General features: G+C 44.0%; 1 protein-coding gene across 1 annotated transcript in view; it reads right to left on the bottom strand.

Moving 5' to 3' along the window:
• Positions 1-21,018, bottom strand: part of LOC137326854 (cell adhesion molecule DSCAM-like) — a 449,662-nt gene that overhangs the window by 292,883 nt on the left and 135,761 nt on the right. Inside the window, exon 3 of the mRNA XM_067992234.1 lies at positions 14,113-14,126. Coding sequence (XP_067848335.1) covers positions 14,113-14,126 — 14 coding nt within the window. The remainder of the gene's footprint in view (positions 1-14,112; positions 14,127-21,018) is intronic.

The raw sequence follows: 21,018 nt of genomic DNA on the forward strand, positions 1-21,018 counted from the left end.
GTATGGATGGGCATGGGTGGGCACGGGAGCCGGTTGGCATCGATGGACATGGGGGCAACGGGGTCATGGGGGTACTGATGGGGGCACCAGGAGGCATGTGGGTCACGGGGGAGGGGGGAGTTAGTCATCAGTGGGGGGGAAATTCAGTCAACGGAGGTCAGTCACCGGGGGAGTAAGTCATGGTAGGGGGGAGAGAGATCGGGGGCCATGGGGGGGCAATCGGGTGTCAGTCACGGGGGTCAGTCACTGAGGGGGGGGGTTCAGGATCGGGGGTCATCGCGGTGGTCCGTGATTGTTGCGGGGGGTGCGATCATTGAGGGGGGTCCGTGATTGTTGGGGGGGAGGCACAATCGGCGGGGTGGGTCGCTGCAGGTAGGCTTGTTGGGCCTAGGGGAAGCACTCCTGCTCCTCCGGGCCCACAACCTGTGCCAAAAAGGCACTTACCTGCTGTTTGGGCCTTCTCGCTTCCTCTCACATGGCATGAAGGAGAAGACCCGGGAATCCCGGCCCCCAGGGGTTGCAATCACAAAACATGAAGAAATGGAGGCCCGCAGCCTCCTTGAAAGGTTTTAGTGACCAACCCGCCTCCTGGGTGCGGGTTGGATGCCCGCGCCTCGGCCCACCCCGGTGTAAACCGGAAATAAGCGGGTTGGAGGCGGATCTGAAATTGTTGCAATTTTCAATGACCCCCTGCTCCCAAACCACCTGTTTTTCACAGTTAAAATCCTGCCCCTAATTTTGGACTCCCCTACAAGTGGAAAGTTTTCTCTACGTTTACCCTATCAAACCCTTTCATTATCTTAAAGACCTCTATCAGTTCACCCCTCAGCCTTCTCTTTTCTAGAGAAAAGAGCCCCAGCCTGTTCAGCCTTTCCTGATAGGTATATCCTCTCAGTTCTGGTATCATCCTTGTGAATCTTTTTTGCACCCTCTCCAATGCCTCCATGTCCATTCTATAATATGGAGACTGAGCAGAGAGAGCCAGCATGGATTTATAAAGAGTAGATCATGCATGACGTACCTGATTGAATTTTTTGAAGAGGTGACTAAAGTAGTGGACAGGGCAACGTCTGAGGATGTTGTTTATATGGACTTCCAGAAGGGATTCGATAAAGTCCCTCATAAGAGATTGTTAGCTAAAGTTGAAGCTCATGGAATTGAGGGCAAATTATTGACTTAGTTAGCAAAATGGCTGAGCGGCAGGAGACAGAGGGTAGGGATAATGAGCAGGTATTCAAATTGGCTGGATGTAACCAGTCGTGTCCCACAGGGATCTGTGTTGGGGCCTCAACTATTTATTAACTGTATTTATTAATGATTTAGATAACAGGATAGAGAGCCACAGAGCCACAAGTGTGCTGATGACACAAAGATTGGCAGCATTGTAAGCAGTGTAGATGGAAGCATAAAATTACAGAGAGATATTAATAGATTAAGTGAATGGGTAAAATTGTGGCAAATGGATTTCAATGAGGCAAGTGTGAGGTCATCCACTTTGGACCTAAAAAGGATTGAACAGAGTACTTTCTAAATGGTGAAAAGCTCGTAACAGTGGAGGTCCAAAGAGACTTAGGGGTCCATGAACGTAGATCATTAAAGTGTCATAGACAAGCACAGAAAATAATCAAAAAGGCTAACGGAATGCTGGCCTTTATATATAGAAGTTTAGAATACAAAAGGGTTGAAGTTATGCTACAGCTATACAAAGCCCTGGTTAGACCGCACCTGGAGTACTGTGTTCAGTTCTGGGCACCGCACCTTAGGAAGGATATGTTAGCTGTGCAGCATACATTTACTAGAATGATACCTGGACTCTAAGGGTTCAATTACGAGGAGAGATTACACAAACTAGGGCTGTATTCCCTGGAATTTAGAAGATTAAGGGGTAATTTGATCAAAGTTTTCAAGATATTAAGGGGAACTGATAGGGTAGATAGAGAGAAACTCTTTCCGCTGGTTGGGGAGTCTAGGACTAGGGGACACAACCTAAAAATTAGAGCCAGGACTTTCAGGAGTGAAGTTAGGAAACACTTCTACACGAAAAGGGCGGTAGAAGTTTGGAACTCTTTTCCGCTAACGGCGGTTAATGCTGGCTCAATTGTTAATTGTAAATCTGAGATTGATAGATTTTTGTTAACAAAAGGTATTAAGGGATATGGGGCTAAGATAGGTCACAGATCAGCCATGTTCTCAATGAATGGCGGAACATGCTCGAGGGGCTAAATGGCCTAATCCTGTTCCTATGTTCCTAGAACTGAGCACAGTTGTTGTTCTTTCTAAGAATGCTTTCTGATAATGGCTCAGTGCTCAGAGTCCTCAGAAGGAGTCTTGACTTGCCTGATGTGTTTGTTAACTGAAGCTCCACATGGGAAGTTGGAATCCCAGGTGCGTCTCACCACGGTACTAACACGCACCCAGCCCTTAAACACCTCCACTCTGAACATGGTGCTGTCATCGAAACGTTAACTGGCATTCTCAATACATCTGTATTTTTCTCCTTTTTCTTTGCATAATTTATTTACAGAGAAGGATTTAAATAAAAATGACTTACCAAAGGAAGGCTTGATTACAACAAGATGTTATAAATGTTAAACAGCATTAGTTTCTATGATGATCCATGGAATTGTTAACGTCACCCATTTATCACATTGATGCGGACTTATTTTCCGTGGATCCTATAAATGCTTTGTTCAGATTTTTTCCCCTTTCTTGCATTGAACACTGGAAAAATATTTTGGATTAGAATTAAGGGAACCCCAAAGACCTTTATTCCTTTGGGTACTCAAAATCTTCAGCAGGCTGAACTTTCAGCCACTTCATTTCTACTCTGTACCTGAACCACTTTGCCTGGCTACCTTTCTCCATTCCTTCAAAAGTCTCTTAAAAATCAACCTCCATGACCCCGCGTTCATCTCCCCCTCCTTAAGCTTTCCGTTCTCGAGCTTAGCGTTCCCCTCTGTCCTTTGTAAAACGCAGAGATGTTCTTCTGTGCCGGGCTCAATAGAAATGCATGTTGCTGCTATCATGTGCACTGCTTCTAGTTCACATCATCTGTATCAGTTTACGCCATTTCTCTGGGATTTCCACGGTTCTTCCGCTGAAGTTAAAGTGGACGATCAGGAGAAGCTCTGCGGGACTTCAACCCCAGTGGTTTGTTCCTGGGCAACGCTGGCAAGGCCATGTTTATTGTCCATTCTAGTTGTCCTGAGCAGGTGGTGGTGGGCCTTCTCCTTGAACCGCTGCTGTCCATGTGGCGATAGTGCTGCCACGATGTTGTTAGATAAGGAAATTCCAGGTTATTGACCTGACAATGAAGGAACGGCAGTATACATCCAAGTCAGGATGGTATGTGACTGGAAGGGCAATTCGAAAGTAATGGTATTCCCATGACTTTGCTTCTCAATGGTCGAGGTCACAGAACTGGAGTGTTACTAAATTAAGCTTGCTGAATTACTGCAGTTCATCCATTTGCTGCTGAATGGATTCAGCTCCATGAACTGAGTACCCAGCCTGTGCTCTGCTCTTATTGCCACATGGCTGGTCCAGTTAAACTTCTGAGCAATAGTGACTCCCAGGATGTCAATGATGCGGGAGTCTGCGATCTTGGTGCTGGTGACGGTCAGGAGGAAATGGTTAGACTTACATTTTGTTGGAGATGGTCAATACCTGACACTTCTGTGGTGCAAATGTTACCTGCCACTTGTCAGCCCAAGACTGAACATTGTCCAGATTCTGCTAGGGGCGGGCATGGGTGCTATCAGAGGAATTTTTAAACTTCTTTCTAAGTCTTCTTTGCAAGCCAGGACGCAGGCAGGACCTCTACTATTGGCAGTCCTGTTATCTCTAGGCAACAAGCATTGGTGTAACCATGGCTGCTTAGTTCTTCAGCTTTGCTCATTTCGACCCTGTAGGATATAAATATTTTTAAACTCATTCTCTGATTGGTTATTTGATTACAAGGGAGAAGAAAAAAAATCTGTTCCTTAATGAAAACTCTTTTTTAAAAAGGCAAGGATTGGGCACTAAATGGCATTAATTTTGGATTGCTCTAATGAAAGAGATGGCACAAACACGATGGGCCGAATGGCCTTCTCTGTGCTGTAAACGTTTATGGTTCTAAGTTGAACTGTGGATAAGACACTGGCCTTTCACCTGATGGGATGAAAGCCTCTTCTGTCTTCAGCCTGTAAGGATCTTACGTCAAATGAGTTTCAGCAGTCTCAAACTGCTCCCTTCTGAACACCTCCTGTATTTGGCGATCTCACTCAGAGAGGCCATAGGATGCCTTGTGTGGGGTATGTGAAAACCTGGCGCTGAGATTGCCCTTCTCAGTTTGGGCCTGAGACTCATTGTTGAGTCAGAGTAGAGGGACCCGGGAATGCTCGATGCTGACACTGGGTGCCTGAAATGAAATGTGTTCCCTTCCCCAGTGCTCACATCCCTCATCTTTATGAGCATAAAAATTCATACCAAAAAAAAATGAAGTTTGGATAAAACACATGAATTATTGAGTCATTTGAACCCGGCCTAAAAAAAATACGGCCCACATTAACTCCACTATCTGTTTCACATGCTACTTAATAACTTGTAGCAAATATTTAGGTCACATTAGGTTAAAATGTTATTTTCAGGGTTTGGTATACAACACACACACAGAGCTCTTGCTCTAATTGCTTTCCTACTCCTTCATTATGGTTGAAGGGTTCTGGTAATATAGCATCATTAAATATTCAAGGTCTGGGCTGATGAAAGCCTCCTTTTGGGACCATTTTCCCTGTTCCAGAGTCAGTAAGATTCCAACCGTGGGCCAGTTCATGTGTGCAAATACCGCTCTGTTTTTACTGCCTACATTAAAGACGGCAATCCAAGGCTGTAATGTGAGATTATCTAATAAATTAACACTCTTAAATATTTCAGGGGACTGTTTTACTTTCAAACCTTTATATTTTCACTCAGCAAGCATAAATTAAACAAATCAACACATCTCTAGCGATCGTGAAAGCTCATTTGAGAATGTGGGGTCCACTGTTTTCATACTTTTTTATGAACATTATTACCACTATTACTTTATGAACACTATTATCACTATTACTTTATGAACACTATTATCACTATTACTTTATGAACACTATTACTTCTGAAACAATAAAAGCAAATTAATAAAAATTTGTTCAGTGGTGCTTTGTGTCAGAGGTCAGAACACTGAAATTATACCTCCCGGGACCAAGGAATTTAATTAATTGGCTTGAAGAGTGCTAAGTGAAATGAGTATTCCAAGGCTCAGTCCAGTTTCATAGTGAGTCCACAATATAAAACTAAACATAATTTGGCATAAATTGGCAGTCTCATTCAGAAAAATTACAGAAAAATTGGTATGAGAAATGGGAATGTCAAAATGGTGCAATAATTGGTGCTCCTCTGAGGACAGAGTTATGGGCGCATTACTGGGGCAGGGTAGAAGGGAGCTAAATACACACAGTCAGTACTGGGATAGACAGTCCTGTTATATACACAGTCAGTACTGGGACAGTCAGTCCTGTTATATACACAGTCAGTACTGGGACAGTCAGTCCGGTTATATACACAGTCAGTACTGGGACAGTCAGTCCTGTTATACACACAGTCAGTACTAGGACAGTCAGTCCTGTTATACACACAGTCAGTACTGGGACAGTCAGTCCGGTTATATACACAGTCAGTACTGGGACAGTCAGTCCTGTTATACACACAGTCAGTACTGGGACAGTCAGTCCTGTTATATACAGTCAGTACTGGGACAGTCAGTCCTGTTATATACACAGTCAGTACTGGGACAGTCAGTCCTGTTATACACAGTCAGTACTGGGACAGTCAGTCCCGTTATATACACAGTCAGTACTGGGACAGTCAGTCCCGTTATATACACAGTCAGTACTGGGACAGTCAGTTCGGTTATATACACAGTCAGTACTGGGATAGACAGTCCTGTTATACACACAGTCAGTACTGGGACAGTCAGTTCGGTTATATACACAGTCAGTACTGGGACAGTCAGTCCGGTTATACACACAGTCAGTACTAGGACAGTCAGTCCTGTTATACACACAGTCAGTACTGGGACAGTCAGTCCCGTTATATACACAGTCAGTACTGGGACAGTCAGTCCTGTTATATACAGTCAGTACTGGGACAGTCAGTCCTGTTATATACACAGTCAGTACTGGGACAGTCAGTCCTGTTATACACACAGTCAGTACTGGGACAGTCAGTCCCGTTATATACACAGTCAGTACTGGGACAGTCAGTTCGGTTATATACACAGTCAGTACTGGGATAGTCATGATGTGGAGATGCCGGTGATGGACTGGGGTTGACAATTGTAAACAATTTTACAACACCAAGTTATAGTCCAGCAATTTTATTTTAAATTCACAAGCTTTCGGAGGCTACCTCCTTCCTCAGGTGAACGAACGATGTGGTCCACATCGTTCACCTGAGGAAGGAGGTAGCCTCCGAAAGCTTGTGAATTTAAAATAAAATTGCTGGACTATAACTTGGTGTTGTAAAATTGTTTACAAGTACTGGGATAGACAGTCCTGTTATATACACAGTCAGTACTGGGACAGTCAGTCCGGTTATATACACAGTCAGTACTGGGACAGTCAGTCCTGTTATATACACAGTCAGTACTGGGACAGTCAGTTCGGTTATATACACAGTCAGTACTGGGACAGTCAGTCCGGTTATATACACAGTCAGTCCTGTTATATACACAGTCAGTACTGGGACAGTCAGTCCCGTTATATACACAGTCAGTACTGGGACAGTCAGTCCTGTTATACACACAGTCAGTACTGGGACAGTCAGTCCGGTTATATACACAGTCAGTACTGGGACAGTCAGTCCGGTTATATACACAGTCAGTACTGGGACAGTCAGTCCCGTTATATACACAGTCAGTCCTGTTATATACACAGTCAGTACTGGGACAGTCAGTCCGGTTATATACACAGTCAGTACTGGGACAGTCAGTCCCATTATATACACAGTCAGTCCTGTTATATACACAGTCAGTACTGGGACAGTCAGTCCGGTTATATACACAGTCAGTACTGGGACAGTCAGTCCGGTTATATACACAGTCAGTACTGGGACAGTCAGTCCTGTTATATACACAGTCAGTACTGGGACAGTCAGTCCGGTTATATACACAGTCAGTACTGGGACAGTCAGTCCTGCTGTATACACAGCCAATACTGGGACAGTCAGTCCTGTTGTATACACAGCCAATACTGGGACAGTCAGTCCTGCTATACATAGTCAGTATAGCATATATGTCCACCTGGAAAACTAGCAAAAGCTGACCAAGAGCTTTAATGAAAGCTGACACTGGCTCCAAAATCTGTTATATCAAAAATAAGGAATTACACTGAAAGTGCAGTGGGAGAAGGTTCACAAGGATGGGTGAAACTAGAACTAGGGGGCATAATCTTAGAATAAGGGGCTGCTCTTTCAAAACTGAGATGAGGAGAAACTTCTTCACTCAGAAGGTAGTAGGTCTGTGGAATTTGCTGCCCCAGGAAGCTGTGGAAGCTACATCATTAAATAAATTTAAAACAGAAATAGACAGTTTCCTAGAAGTAAAGGGAATTAGGGGTTACGGGGAGCGGGCAGGAAATTGGACATGAATTTAGATTTGAGGTTAGGATCAGATCAGCCATGATCTTATTGAATGGCGGAGCAGGCTCGAGGGGCCGATTGGCCTACTCCTGCTCCTATTTCTTATGTTCTTATGAGAAGGGCTTGCAACTTAACCTGTAGTTGTACCCAGCATTCCTTCATTTATGTTGGAGGAAAATAAACATGTTATTTTCTCCTTCCAACTGCCCCATTCCTCCACAGACATTCGATCTGCTTTAAGAGCCACCTCAGCACAATTTCCCATCCACGACCCTTCCCCCAGGGAACTCTTAATGCCAGGTCCAATAGGGAGCTTGCCCACGCTATGTAAATGAAGTTGAATCTGCAAAATCAGATGGATCAGGATAAGAATGGTCAGGTGAGCACACCGACACACCACCCGACCATAGTCCAGTCAGAAAGTCTACCCCACTGTATCGTCGGCATTACCTGAAAACCTTTAGTTCCCCTTTGAGAATTTTTTGGGAAATGGTAATGTCTGGAAAATTTTCCTTCAAGAGAGCTGACCCTTATCCTTCATCTTATCTTTGCCGGTCAACCCTTGGCTACTGGCACTAATTGCTCCGTCATCCTTCCCTCATCCAACCATATTCTGGAGGGAACCTGACACAAATCGTGAATTTACATCAGACAGTACTGGCTAGGCAAGGGTTACTTAAGAAAAGAGCTTTGAGCTGAGCTGTCAGATTCTGCAGTCCAGTGTGTGCCTTCGAACCATTGTTGAACTAGAGCGCGTTGCCTCAAATCTAATTAACGCCATTATCAGTGTGAAAGATAGGATGTTTCTGTATCAGTATGAAACATTGCTCAGCGTCTCACCGATTTTAAGGTTGTATCACTGCATTTTAAAAGGATTCACGTCTCTCAGGATTTCATAACCAGCCTAGCATAGTGTGACATCTTTCTAAATTGTTGTCTGGAAATCTTCAAGAGCTAGTCCCTTTTGTTCATTCATCGTGCCATTGTTAATTGTGTATGGTTTAAGAAAACAATTTTGTCTGTTAATCTGATGCCATTATAAAATGTGGAGATCAAAGAAGAAATATGGGGGAGGAACTGTTCTAGTCACTGTGTGAAGCCACTTGATCAATATTTTCCTGAAGATTTTCTCCAGTATAAAAAAAATTGTAAACAGGCTAATAAAGAATTTTGATAAAAAGTACCGACCAGAGGAAGTCTGCAGTTACCAAGTTACTACATATAACGACAGGAAGAAACCAGACAGCTCTACTCACTGTTCTCCAGGAGCTGGTTAGAGGCCCTTTCAGAGCATTATGCATAAGGTTAAATCACTTCGAAGGTTGAGATTTAATAGAAGTCTTCAAAATTATGAGGGGTTTCGATAGAGTGGATAGGGAGAAACAAAGGACGCAGATTTAAGATAATTGGCTAAAAATCCAGGGGGGAAATAAGGAGAAATTTGTTTAAGCAGCAATTTATGATGATCGGGAATGTACTGCCTGAAAGGGTGGTGGAAGCAGACACAGTGGTAACTTTCAAAAGGGAACTGGATATCTATTTGAAAAGGAGAAATTTGCAGGGCTATTCGGAATGTGCAGGGGAGTGGGAATAACAGTATAGCGCTTTCAAAGAGCCGGCACAGGCACGATGGGCCGAATGGCCTCCTTCTGTGCTGTATGCTTCTATGATAAAGTGGAAGCTTTTTATTGTTACAGAGGATTACCAGGAAGCCAGCGCTGTGAGAGTGTTTAATGGACCGTTATTCAAACCTACAAAAGGAATGGATAGGAAAGGACAGGACATGCATTTATATAACCCCTTTCATGAACTCAGGATGGCCCAAATCGTTTCACAGCCAATGAATTACTTTGGAAGTGCAATCACTCTTGGTTTGCAGGCAAACATGGCAGCCGATTTACGCACATCAAGGTCCCACAAACACCAATGAGATAAATGACCAAATAATCTGTTTTAGTGATGTTGGCTGAGGGGAAAAAATTGGCCAGGACGCCGGGGAGAACTCTCCAGCTCATCTTCAAATAGTGCCATGGGATCTTTTGTGTCTACCTGAGAGGGCAGACGAGACTAAATCCCATGTTTTGTGGAAGCAGAATTTTTGGAGTGGGTAAATTAACCCTTTGTGACCTCTGCACAGGACATTTCTAATTGATCATTGTGTTCCATAAAAGTTCCTTCAATTTAACTCTGGTTTGGACTCTTTGTGCTCTGTAATTTGTAAATAAATAATCATTCATTTGGACCTGCAAATTTTTGGACCTGTGTGATACCATTCCATTCACTGAGAATAAAAATGTAGGATGGACCTATGTAAGCAGTTACACTGCAACTGGCTTAATGATTAGAAATAAAACCAGAAAAAGACAGGTTAAGTTGTTTCAGGTGTCAGAACTACCGCGTATCGCCAGCATTTTCTCTATTTATTTCAGATTTCCAGCTTCTTCTTTTTATTAATCATTAGATCTGGGTCACGTAACCTCTGCAAGGGCAGAACAAGTAAACTGTACAGCATCCTTGTTGGTGGGGGGGGTGAGCACCATTCACAGGGACTTCACCTGAACTGAAAGCGGTACTTTGAAAAACCCGAGGAATAGTGGATTTAGACAACCACATTTATCACAATGGTGAGCAGGTCAATCTGACACCACAGGTTGAGAAATTCAATGGGTCTATATCCTCCATGTACAGCGTAAAATAGGGGAAGGATAATTGAGGGTGAGTCATCCTTTGGGTTGCTTTTGTACCCTTTCTTGCTGGAGTTTCCTGGTGGCATTAAGAGAGACTTGGGAATAGGTCACCCCTCTCATGGCTTGTGAATGATGTACAATGAGGAGACCAAGCTGGGTGAAAAAATCTTCAGGGAGAAAATAACTTGGAAAACAGAGGGAATATTATTGAAAATTATGAAGGGTTTTGATAGAGTAAATAGGGAGAAACTGTTTCAACTGGCAGGAGGGTCGGTAACCAGAGGACACAGATTCAAGATAATCAGAAAAAGAGCCAGGGACAGATGTGCAGAATTTGTTTTTATGCAGCGAGTTGTTGTGATGTGGAATGCACTGCCTGAAAAGGGTGGTGGAAGTAGATTAGATAATAACTTTCAAAAGGGAATTGGATATATGCTTGAAAAGAAGAAATTTGCAGGGCTATGGAGAAAGAGCAGGGGAGTGGGACTAAATGGATAGCTCTTTCAAAGAGACTGCATGGACACGATGGGCTGAATGGCCTCTTTCTGTGCTGTAAGAGTCTATGCTTATTAACCTCATCAAAACAGTGACGTGACAGGTGGTTTGAATTTAATGTTGTCTGAATAGGATGTTTCACATTTATTTCTCCCTTTCCCCTTGCACAATCATCAACATGACATTCAATTTTGTTTGAGAGGCAGTGCTTAGGTTTTATTGCTGAGCCACTCGGGAGAGAGCAAGGACAATGACTGTATCAGGATATCCGAGGTGCATCAAGTGTCATCAACATTATACCTCATTTCCTAAATTGGTGTGCATTGGTTTCAGCTGGAAGCCACACTTGATGCTCTGCTGAAGTCCACTGTACATGCTGAGCACCGGAGTCTAATTATAGGCCTCAGCCCGAAGGCCTATAATTAGACTACAACTCCCAGCATGCAGAACAGGGCCTCCAACCAGCTGCAACAGAATGGGGGCAGAGCTGTCTAATTTCTTCCTGTTGCTATGACCACAGTGGAGTTGCCAGAGCAATATATTTATAGTAAATATAGCATTATCAAAATATTACTTCGGTACATTTTTTTTGTTTAAAATATTTTAATTTACTCCTGATTTTAAAAAAAATCAGTTCCTAAATTTAATATCTACTGGCCGTACATTGCAATGAAGCCACCCCCCAGCCCCGCCCCGTGACATCACCCGCAGAGCCGCGGCCACGTGGAGCGCAGTCAGGAGGAGGCGGGAGAGATTCAGCGTTCAGTGGGGCTTGGTGTTCTGGGGGGAGGGAGGGGCTCTGAAATGTGGGGGCTTTGAAATGAGGGGATGGTCTGTGAAATGTGGGGGCTCTGAAATGAGGGGATGTGAAATGTAGTGGGGGGGATTCCTCGGTTTCCCCTCTTCCCCGCCCTGGTTTTCCGCTCTTCCCGGCTCAAGGGTGGCCTCCTGGCTCTTGGAACTTCTCGCACAACGGCTGCTGATGCGAAAGCACGAGCAGAGATACTCGAGTACGGGGATCCAACCGTTATTAGGTGAATGCAATGGCATTTGTAGAAGTCATGTGATCAGATGACACGTGGTCAGATGTCGTGGTCAGATGTCACATGGCCACACGTCATGTCGTCCAACTATCACATGATCAAACCTCCAGAAATGCCTGCAACCAGAGTTGGCAATCTTAATCCTGCATGATGTTACTTTGGAATTCAAGGTTAACTTTGGAGGCCTACGACTCTCAGTATAACAGAGCACTGCTGTATAATATTAATTACAGACCTTCCAACTCACCCTCATTTCATAGGTAATCACCCTTACTTCTGGCCAATCACCTGCTTAACCCCATACTGCTGAATGCCATCTGCAGTATTTAATATACTTGCACTTACCTCGTTGTGTATTAAGTTTGCTGCTGTGTTTTTTATCAAATAGAATAAACAGTTAGGGGGGTCATTTTAACCTAACTCGCCAGGCGGAAGATCCCACAAGATAGGGTGGAAGCACGTTTTACACCCCATCCAATATTACTCTCTGTTGACGTCATCAGAGCCCGATCTGTGTATTATAGAACCCCGGCAGTTTCCGGCGGGTGTCGGCATAGGGTAGACATAGAGAAGATATTTCCATTTGTGGAGGAGACCAGAACTTAGTGGCCATAAATATATCATAGTCACTAATAAATCCAATAGGGAATTGAGGAGAAACTTCTTTACCCAGAGAGTAGTTCGAATGTGGAACTCGCTACCACAAGGAGTAGTTGAGGAAAATAGCATAGATGCATTTAAGGGGAAGCTAAATAAGCACAAGAAGGAGAAAGGAATAGAGGGTGTGTTGATAGGGTCAGATGAAGTAGGGAGGGAGGAGGATCATGTGAAGCATAAACGCCGGCATAGGCCAGTTGGGCCGAATGGCCTGTTTCTGTGCTGTACATTCTATCTATGTAAGGGTGTACCTTCCCGCCTGCTCAGAAGAGCTGGTTAAAATGGAAGGCCGTGCCACACCGGCAGGTAAGTCTCCTGGATGATTTTAACTGCCCGCCCTGTTTCCGCCAGGAGGGCGAGGTTAAAAGTCACCCCGAAAGACACAGAAACTAGCGGAGAGAAAGGATTTCCAATTTAAAACTATTGGAGTCTGGCTTACAATTTTAGAAAAGCTCACCCATAAATCCAGCCAGTCCAGTTCAGTCCAAAAACCGAAGAGGCAGCACCCATATTCCGTAGTCTCGATGGCATCTAATACTTTCATCACCAAGGGGTAGGTCTATTCTGAACATGGGTTGGCAGCAGTTGTTTTGTGACACACAAACAGACAGCAACCAGATTAACAGTCACACTCTTCAGAAAAGGCGCACTGATAAAGCGGCAGATAGGACTGGAGGTACTTCATCAAATGTTGGTCAGATCTGCAAACCTCCCCAACAGGAGCAGCGTGTTACTGAGCACCATGGTGTTTCAACGGATGTCTGATATCATAATGATTATGTTGGCTGCAAACGAACACTCCACGCTAACCCAATTAGTCATTAGCAATTTTTTTTTTGGAAAAAAAAAATCCCAGTTTGTACATTTAGTCCCAGTTTATGACGAGGAATGCCAAGGCTTGTAATTTTCTTAATTCCAGGAGTCTATTAATCAAAGTACCATCTGCTTCGAGTAATGAAGAGAAACTGTAAGTCTGCAACCTGCCTTCAGTTGATTGGAGGCCAGGACATTGATTAAAGACCATAAAGCCCATTGGGTAGATGCAGGGAGGATGTTTCCCCTGGCTGGGGAGTCTAGGACCAGGGGTCACAGTCTCAGAATAAAGGGTAGGCCATTTAGGACTGAGATGAGGAGAAATTTCTTCACTCAGAGGGTGGTGAATCTATGGAATTCTCTACCCCAGAGGGCTGTGGAGGCTCAGTCATTGAGTACATTCAAAACAGAGATCGATAGATTTCTAGATATTAAAGGCATCAAGGGAAATGGGGATAGTGCAGGAAAAATGGCGTTGAGGTAGAAGTTCAGCCATGATCTTGTTGAATGGCAGGGCAGGCTCGAGGGGCAGGATGGTCTAATCCTGCTCCTATTTCTTATGTTCTTATGTTCATAACTTCTATACAGATCAATGAAGAAGATCGGCACTTGGCAACGGGCTATGTTACACTGCCTCCTCAACTCTGAAAGGGCCAATTTAACTCTTAGAATATAAGTTGCCCTGAAGGCTCAGTACTTCAGTGCACAAAGTGTAATTGAGCCAAACAGACTGAGAGAGTCCAGGTTTCAGCCACAACCTGTGCTCAGAGATCTGATCTCAACTAGAGAGGTAGTGTGAGGGTTCTGCAATTGGCCACAATACCTGTGAGCAAGGGTGGGGAGGAATGAGGCAGTGTTCCTGCTACTGACCACAATCTAATGACACCAGCTGGAATGGTCGTGTATATAGATATCAAGTGGGGACAGGAGTAGGCTCACCTGGGATGCCATTCATAATCAGATAGGCTGCAGCCACCAACTGACTAGACTCACCCCTGAAGAACGGTCCCTCGGATGAGCTATTGGAATTGGCAAATGTAGAGTGGAATCACCAAGAGAAGAGTGGATAGGAGTTGGATGACACGTGGCGAAGGCCTTTCATGTGAAGAAGGAACAGAGTGGGACAGAGTTAGGCGATGAGCCAGTAACTACAGTGCTTTTAGGGAGGCGTGAGAGGAAACTAGACAGCTATGAATATAGTTCCGATTGGAGGCCAGATAATGATAACGGTGCAAAAAGCTGTGGGACGCGATCCTGGCATTTACGCCAGGAACGTGTTTCCCTCAGTGCCCTCCAACACTGACCCCACCGGAGTCTGTGGGATTAGAGGGAGGGAACCTTATTTACATGGAGCTGGCAGGTGCTTGTGCCACTAATGGGCACCCATCTGCCCCACACTGCCGGAAACTCTGGTGCCCACTAGCTATTTGGGGCTGGGCTGCTCAGCTGCCCATTCACTACCCCCTTCACCTGCCAGTATTAATATACATATAAATATTTGTTAATTACGCATGAACGTTTGAAAAGAAATGTTGCCCTCTTCTAGGCCATTTTCCTGGCCTGGATCCCCCTTCCAGTGGGGCCCACTTGCACCCTTCTGGAGGCTAGTGTGCCTAATCTGACTCGGTTAGGGAGGACCAGCCCTAGACCCCGCTCCCTCTATGTCACTGGCCGTGTAAGGGATGGGCAGAGGCTTCATACCGTACAAGGTCAAGTGGGAAATCTCAGTTCAGGTCAGGACCCAGTGCATCCAGTTCCTGGTCTTTTTCTGAGCCATTTCACCTCCCAGAGTTATGGCGGGAGTCAGGCGGAATGGCCGAGGGAGTATAGCCCCAACTTGTGCACGGTGCTAGACCCTATCAAAGGCTTCAGAGATACCAGTGATGGATGATTCAGCAACTGCCCTGAACTGTATATTGGCACTAAAGCGGCAATCTATCCAAGAGCCCACAAGGGTGGCAGGTGTTGGAAACAGAAAAACGTCACAATAAAAGAAAGAAAAACCTTGCATTTATATAGCACCTATCATAACTTCAGGATGTTCCAAAGCGTTTTATAGCCAATGAAGTACTTTATGAAATATTGTCACTGTTGTAATGTAGGAAACGCAGCAGACAATTTGCGCACAGCAAGGTCCCAGGTCTGATAATGAGCAGATAATCTGTTTTAGTGTGCAGTAATGTGCAGTAGTGGGTGTTCTGCTGAGGTTGGAACTGAGACACGTTGTTAAGGCAGAGTAGAGGGAGCATTACTCTTTATCCAACCTGAAAATGATGTTGACATCAAATGCTTTCAGTGGAAAAAAGCTTTATCCCTCATCTTGATGAGCACATTTGCAAAAAGTAAAAAAAAACCTTTACAGCGGCTGAGAAACTCGTTAAAAACAATATTTATAGGAGCAAAGAACTAAGTTTAATCTAAGTTGAATCCAAGGAGCAGTTTTAACTGACTTGAGATGGCGTTTGATTGCTCAGTTCTAATTGATGTTGACTATAATCATATAACAATGTTAAACACATCATCACTCAGTTGATAAAAGGAATAATTTCAGTTTGTTTAACATATTTATTTAATTTGAATGATTGTCGTCTGAAATCTCTATCGCTTCTGTCCGTGGATGATGCACTGTATAATTAAATATAAATTACAGGCACAATAGCTATTGAATTATAAAGGAAAAGGGGGTTGCAGGGTCCTGTGACCCTGCTATGTTTAGATGTGTCGGGTGTATGGGTACGTATACACGTATAGTGTGCCAGGGAAGAGAGAGGTGGATAGATACACACAAAGACCAAAGATACATTCCCTCAGATAGAAAGAGAGTGACAGACACACAAACAATACACCACCAGAGAGAAGCACATACACTTGAATAGACACATATACACACTCAAGAGATACACAGAGAGCCAGTCAAACATTCAAGAGAGATGCACTCCCACAGATAGAGAGAGAGACAATCACACACCATCCCGACTTGGACATATATCGCCGTTCCTTCATGATCCCTGGGTCAAAATCCTGGAACTCCCTACCTAACAGCACTGTGGGAGTACCTTCACCACATGGACTGCAGCGGTTCAAGAATTCATCTCACCATCACCTTCTCAAGGGCAACTAGGGATGGGCAATAAATGCCGGCCTTGCCAGCGATGCCCACATCCCCAAAATGAATTTAAAAAAAAGACAGACACACTCAGGAGAGATGCACTCTCACAGACATGGAGAGACACAGATATACAGACAGAGTAAAAGAGGGGGAGAGAGAGAGACAGATAGACAAGAAAGAGAACAGCAATGCAGAAAGACACGCAAATATACCATAAGTCACAAAAACATGGGGGTTACTGCAGCTGTACAGAAAGATCAAATGAAAAAAGAATGATAAGAACAGATTTTATCATGACGTGGGTCTTCACAAGCCAAGAGTACAGGTCGGGAATCTGAATGGCGAGGCAGGATTTTCCAGCCATTAAAATTCACTGGGAGTGCAAATTCATAAAAATCTATCCTATAATTTAGAGTGTTAGTTTAATACCGCTGATATTCACTTTAATCCACACTATCAGGTTAGGCCGTGTTTGCAATTGTACCGTTAATAAAGAATTTCTTTTCATTTTGTCCCTTCCCCCTTTTGATCTAGTTATTTTTGTACTATTATTTTGCGATTGATTTTTTTCTCTCTCTGAAATGTATTTACAAACTTTGGACAGGGCAGCTCGACACAGCTGTATAACGAGGGCCTGTCAAAGAGATCGGAATGGAGATGATTGATAACAGCGTGTACAAAATGCCTAGCACAGCCGCAATAAAATACAACCAACCAGATCATAAAAAGCCAGAGAAAATAAATAACACAACAGAACAAACAACGGAGGAATATTAAGTGGCACAATACGTCCACTGTGATTACCAGCCCTGCTACAACTGTAAGCGACAATATATAATGAGCCTTTTCAACATTCAGCACAATTGTTTGAAATCAATAGACATTCTTTCCTCTCCTCAGCCAATGAGGAAGAAGTAAAATTGACCAACGTTGATGACAGATTGAACGTAAGCAACACACCTGAAATTATATAGTGGGATTCCAGGGCATTAACGCTTAAAAGTGTTCTCCAGAAATTCCTCTTTCTATAATATCATATATATCCCATTTTTAATGTTTCAGCTAAAATAGCAGAGAGAGGAATTTCAGAGGAACACATGAAACATTCAGATGCTAGCATCTCTTAATACTTATATACCTAAAAAGGAAACATTTACAGGGCAACGGGGAAAGAGCAAGGGCGTGGGACTAATTGGACAGCTCTTTCAGGGAGTCAGCACAAGCACGATGGGCTGAAGGGCCTCCTTTTGTGCTGTATCGTTCTATGAGTCCATGATCCCCGGCCGTAATTTCAGGACCAGGAAATTTTATCAAAATCATTTTTAATTGCTACTCAAGATTGCACCACAGGAAAGAAAATACCTCTCTATCCTCCCCAAATTTACGACGAAAGAAAATGTTGTAAGTTCAATTTACGACAGTTTATAACCGTTAAGAACGGTGAGGTGTCCAATTTCAGTCAAGAATCGCTTTCTATCGCAGTTGTTATTTCTTACTTTGAAGAGGAATAACCTAGAGACTGGGATTTTTTATTTCCCCACACAGAATATTTCCACCTGCAGGTTATTTTTCTCTCTCTCTCTTTCTCTCCGCAGCAGAGCACCAAGTAAGATGACAGTTTGCTTTGCAGTCAGTCCAATCTACCTCCCTCCTTGGGTTTCATATAAAAGCGTGGCTATTTTTGGTTCGAGTGCAGCAGTACGAGGAGCCTTCAGGAGCCTTCACTTACTGCCAGCGTCTCTGACAGCTGATGTACCTGCAGAATCAGAATTGACATTGCTGTGGTGATTAAATCACTCCCCTTTTTGTTCTGTCAGGGCTAATTTCCATCTCCTGTTAGATGGGGGTCACCCTAAGAAGCACTGGAAGGTGGACGAGAGCGGATAATATGTGTGTGTGTGTGTGTGTGTGTATGTGTGCGCAAAAGAAAGAGAACGAGAGGCAGAGATATTACAATTTTTTTAAATTCCTAATTGAATTGTATTTTAATGATCTGTTGAGTTACTTCATTTCATTCATAACAAGATCATAACAGCAAAACGAACAGTAGGCCTGAGTTATTCCACTCACGTTACTTGTAAAAATAAAAGTCAGGACTGTGGTGCTCTTGTGGCTAATATGTATTCCATGCACAAAATAAAAACATTAGATGGTCAAGGAGAGTAAAAGACTATTTGGTCCATCGAATCTCAGCCCTCTCGTACCCAACTCTCATTCTGATTTCCAGCTGCATTTGGAACATCTTGAATATTTTCCCCTCCACCCCAATTGACAAATTGTTCCAAACAGTCATCATTCTTTCAGTAAAGATATTTTTTTCTCAATGTCTGTCTTAAATGTATTTTTCACCAGCTTAAATTTATCTCTGGTCCCACTCTCCTTACAGGCTTTAAATATTCTGGACCTGAAATGTCTCGGGTCCGGATCCCAATTGTTGATGCCCAATGGTGCCAGCCAGCGTTGACCCCACTGAAGGGCCGTCCTATTTGGAGTCAAATGCTATCCTCCATGGGGCAAGTGCGCCAATCGAGCCAATGCAGTGACCCAGCCCTCTTGTTCCTGGCTGCGCGTGAGGAAGACCTGGGCTGGCAACAGGGGCAAGGTGAAGGTGAAGTGTGCATCTCTGTGGGGCCCAGTCAGCGTGACACAAGCCTAAGTTGGGAACTCGCATAACCTCCGGGAGGTGCCATTTCAAGCACTATTTGCCCATTTCACACATGTTTTCATTGTGCCCAATAGCGTGCCCATAGCAATAGTGTTTGATCTCTCACATGCTTATTTGTGTAGAAAGTCCCAGGTCTAATCCCTCTTTTTGACCTGATGACCTTTAAAAGACCTCAACAATAATTCATTTTTTTTCTCTTCGACTCACAATGTTTAGGAACATAGGAACGGGATTAGGCCATTTAGCCCCTTGAGCCTGTTTCGCCATTTAATGAGATCCTGGCTGATCTGTGACCTAACTCCATACACCTGCCTTAGCCCCATATCCCTCAACACCTTTGGTTAACAAAAATCTAAAAATCTAGTTTCCATTTCTGAATCAAGTTAATTGATCTCAGTTATTGAAATGTCTTCCTTTACATAAAAAGTCATACCCCTCCCAATTTATTCCTTCTGTCCCTGCAATGGCAACCCCTGTAGATTCTCTGTCAGTATTTAGCCAGATCTATGTGATGCCTATGATATCATGGCCTCCCTGACAACATCTCCAATGTTATTTCAAAGATTCCTGATATTTGTGTACAAAATTCTGCTGCATCTGTCACCTCGCCTCCTTAACCTAATGTGGTTCTCATGGGTTGTTATTTCCTCGGCCAAATTACGTGTTATATCAATTAATACATTCCAACCACCTGTCTTCACAACTATAATATCCGATTTTTGTATCTTTCGAAGTTCCATTATTCTTCATTTTTCGATCTATTGTGTTTATTCCAAATCCCCCCCCCCCTACCCCCCATAGCAATTGAAATTTTCCCCCACTGCTCTATCCACTCAATCTGCAAGGATATTGGAATCAATCCAGTTCATGTAGAGCCCATCCCATGTGAACAGCTTCGCTATCTCCCTGAAATTGTCATGGGAATTTCAAACCATCCATTTTTTGCAACAACTCTTCAGCCCTGCGTGTTTCCCAATGAGAACTCACTGGTTTCAGTTAGATTCCCGCCTGCCCATGGCAGAATGAGATCTTAACCGCCCATGACCTCATTAACATGCCGCCAGCCAACTTCCTACCTGGAACGGCCTTGGTCGGCTGCCGATCCTCTTCTGACTCGGGTTCACCTGGCGGTTCACCGGACAAATCCAATTCGGCCAATTACCGCTCCGTCAGTCTACTCTCAATCATCAGCAAAGTGATGGAAGGTGTCATCGACAGTGCTATCAAGCGGCACTTACTCACCAATAACCTGCTCACCGATGCTCAGTTTGGGTTCCGCCAGGACCACTCGGCTTCAGACCTCATTTCAGCCTTGGTCCAAACATGGACAAAAAAGCTGAGTTCCAGAGGTGAGGTGAGACTGACTGCCCTCGACATCAAGGCAGTATTTGACCGAGTGTGGCACCAAGGAGCCCTAGTAAAATAGAAGTCAATGGGAATCAGAGGGAAAACTCTCCAGTGGCTGGAGTCATACCTAGCGCAGAGGAAGATGGTAGTGGTTGTTGGAGCCCAATCATCTCAGCCCCAGGACATCACTGCAGGAATTTCTCAGGGCAGTGTCCTAGGCCCAACCATCTTCAGCTGCTTCATCAATGACCTTTCCTCCATCATGAGGTCAGGAGTGGGGATGTTGGCTGATGATTGCAGTGTTCAGTTCCATTCGCAATTCCTCAGATAATGAAGCAATCAGTGCCCGCATGCAGCGGGACCTGGACAACATGCAGGCTTAGGCTGATATGTGGCAAGTAACATTCGCGCCAGACATGTGCCAGGCAATGACCATCTCCAACAGAAGAGAGTCTAACCACCTCCCCTCAACATTCAACGGCATTACCATTGCCGAATCCCCCACCATCAACATCCTGGGGGTCACCATTGACCAGAAACTTA

The sequence above is a fragment of the Heptranchias perlo genome, chromosome 11 (assembly GCF_035084215.1).
Source record: "Heptranchias perlo isolate sHepPer1 chromosome 11, sHepPer1.hap1, whole genome shotgun sequence".
Lineage (NCBI taxonomy): Eukaryota > Metazoa > Chordata > Chondrichthyes > Hexanchiformes > Hexanchidae > Heptranchias > Heptranchias perlo.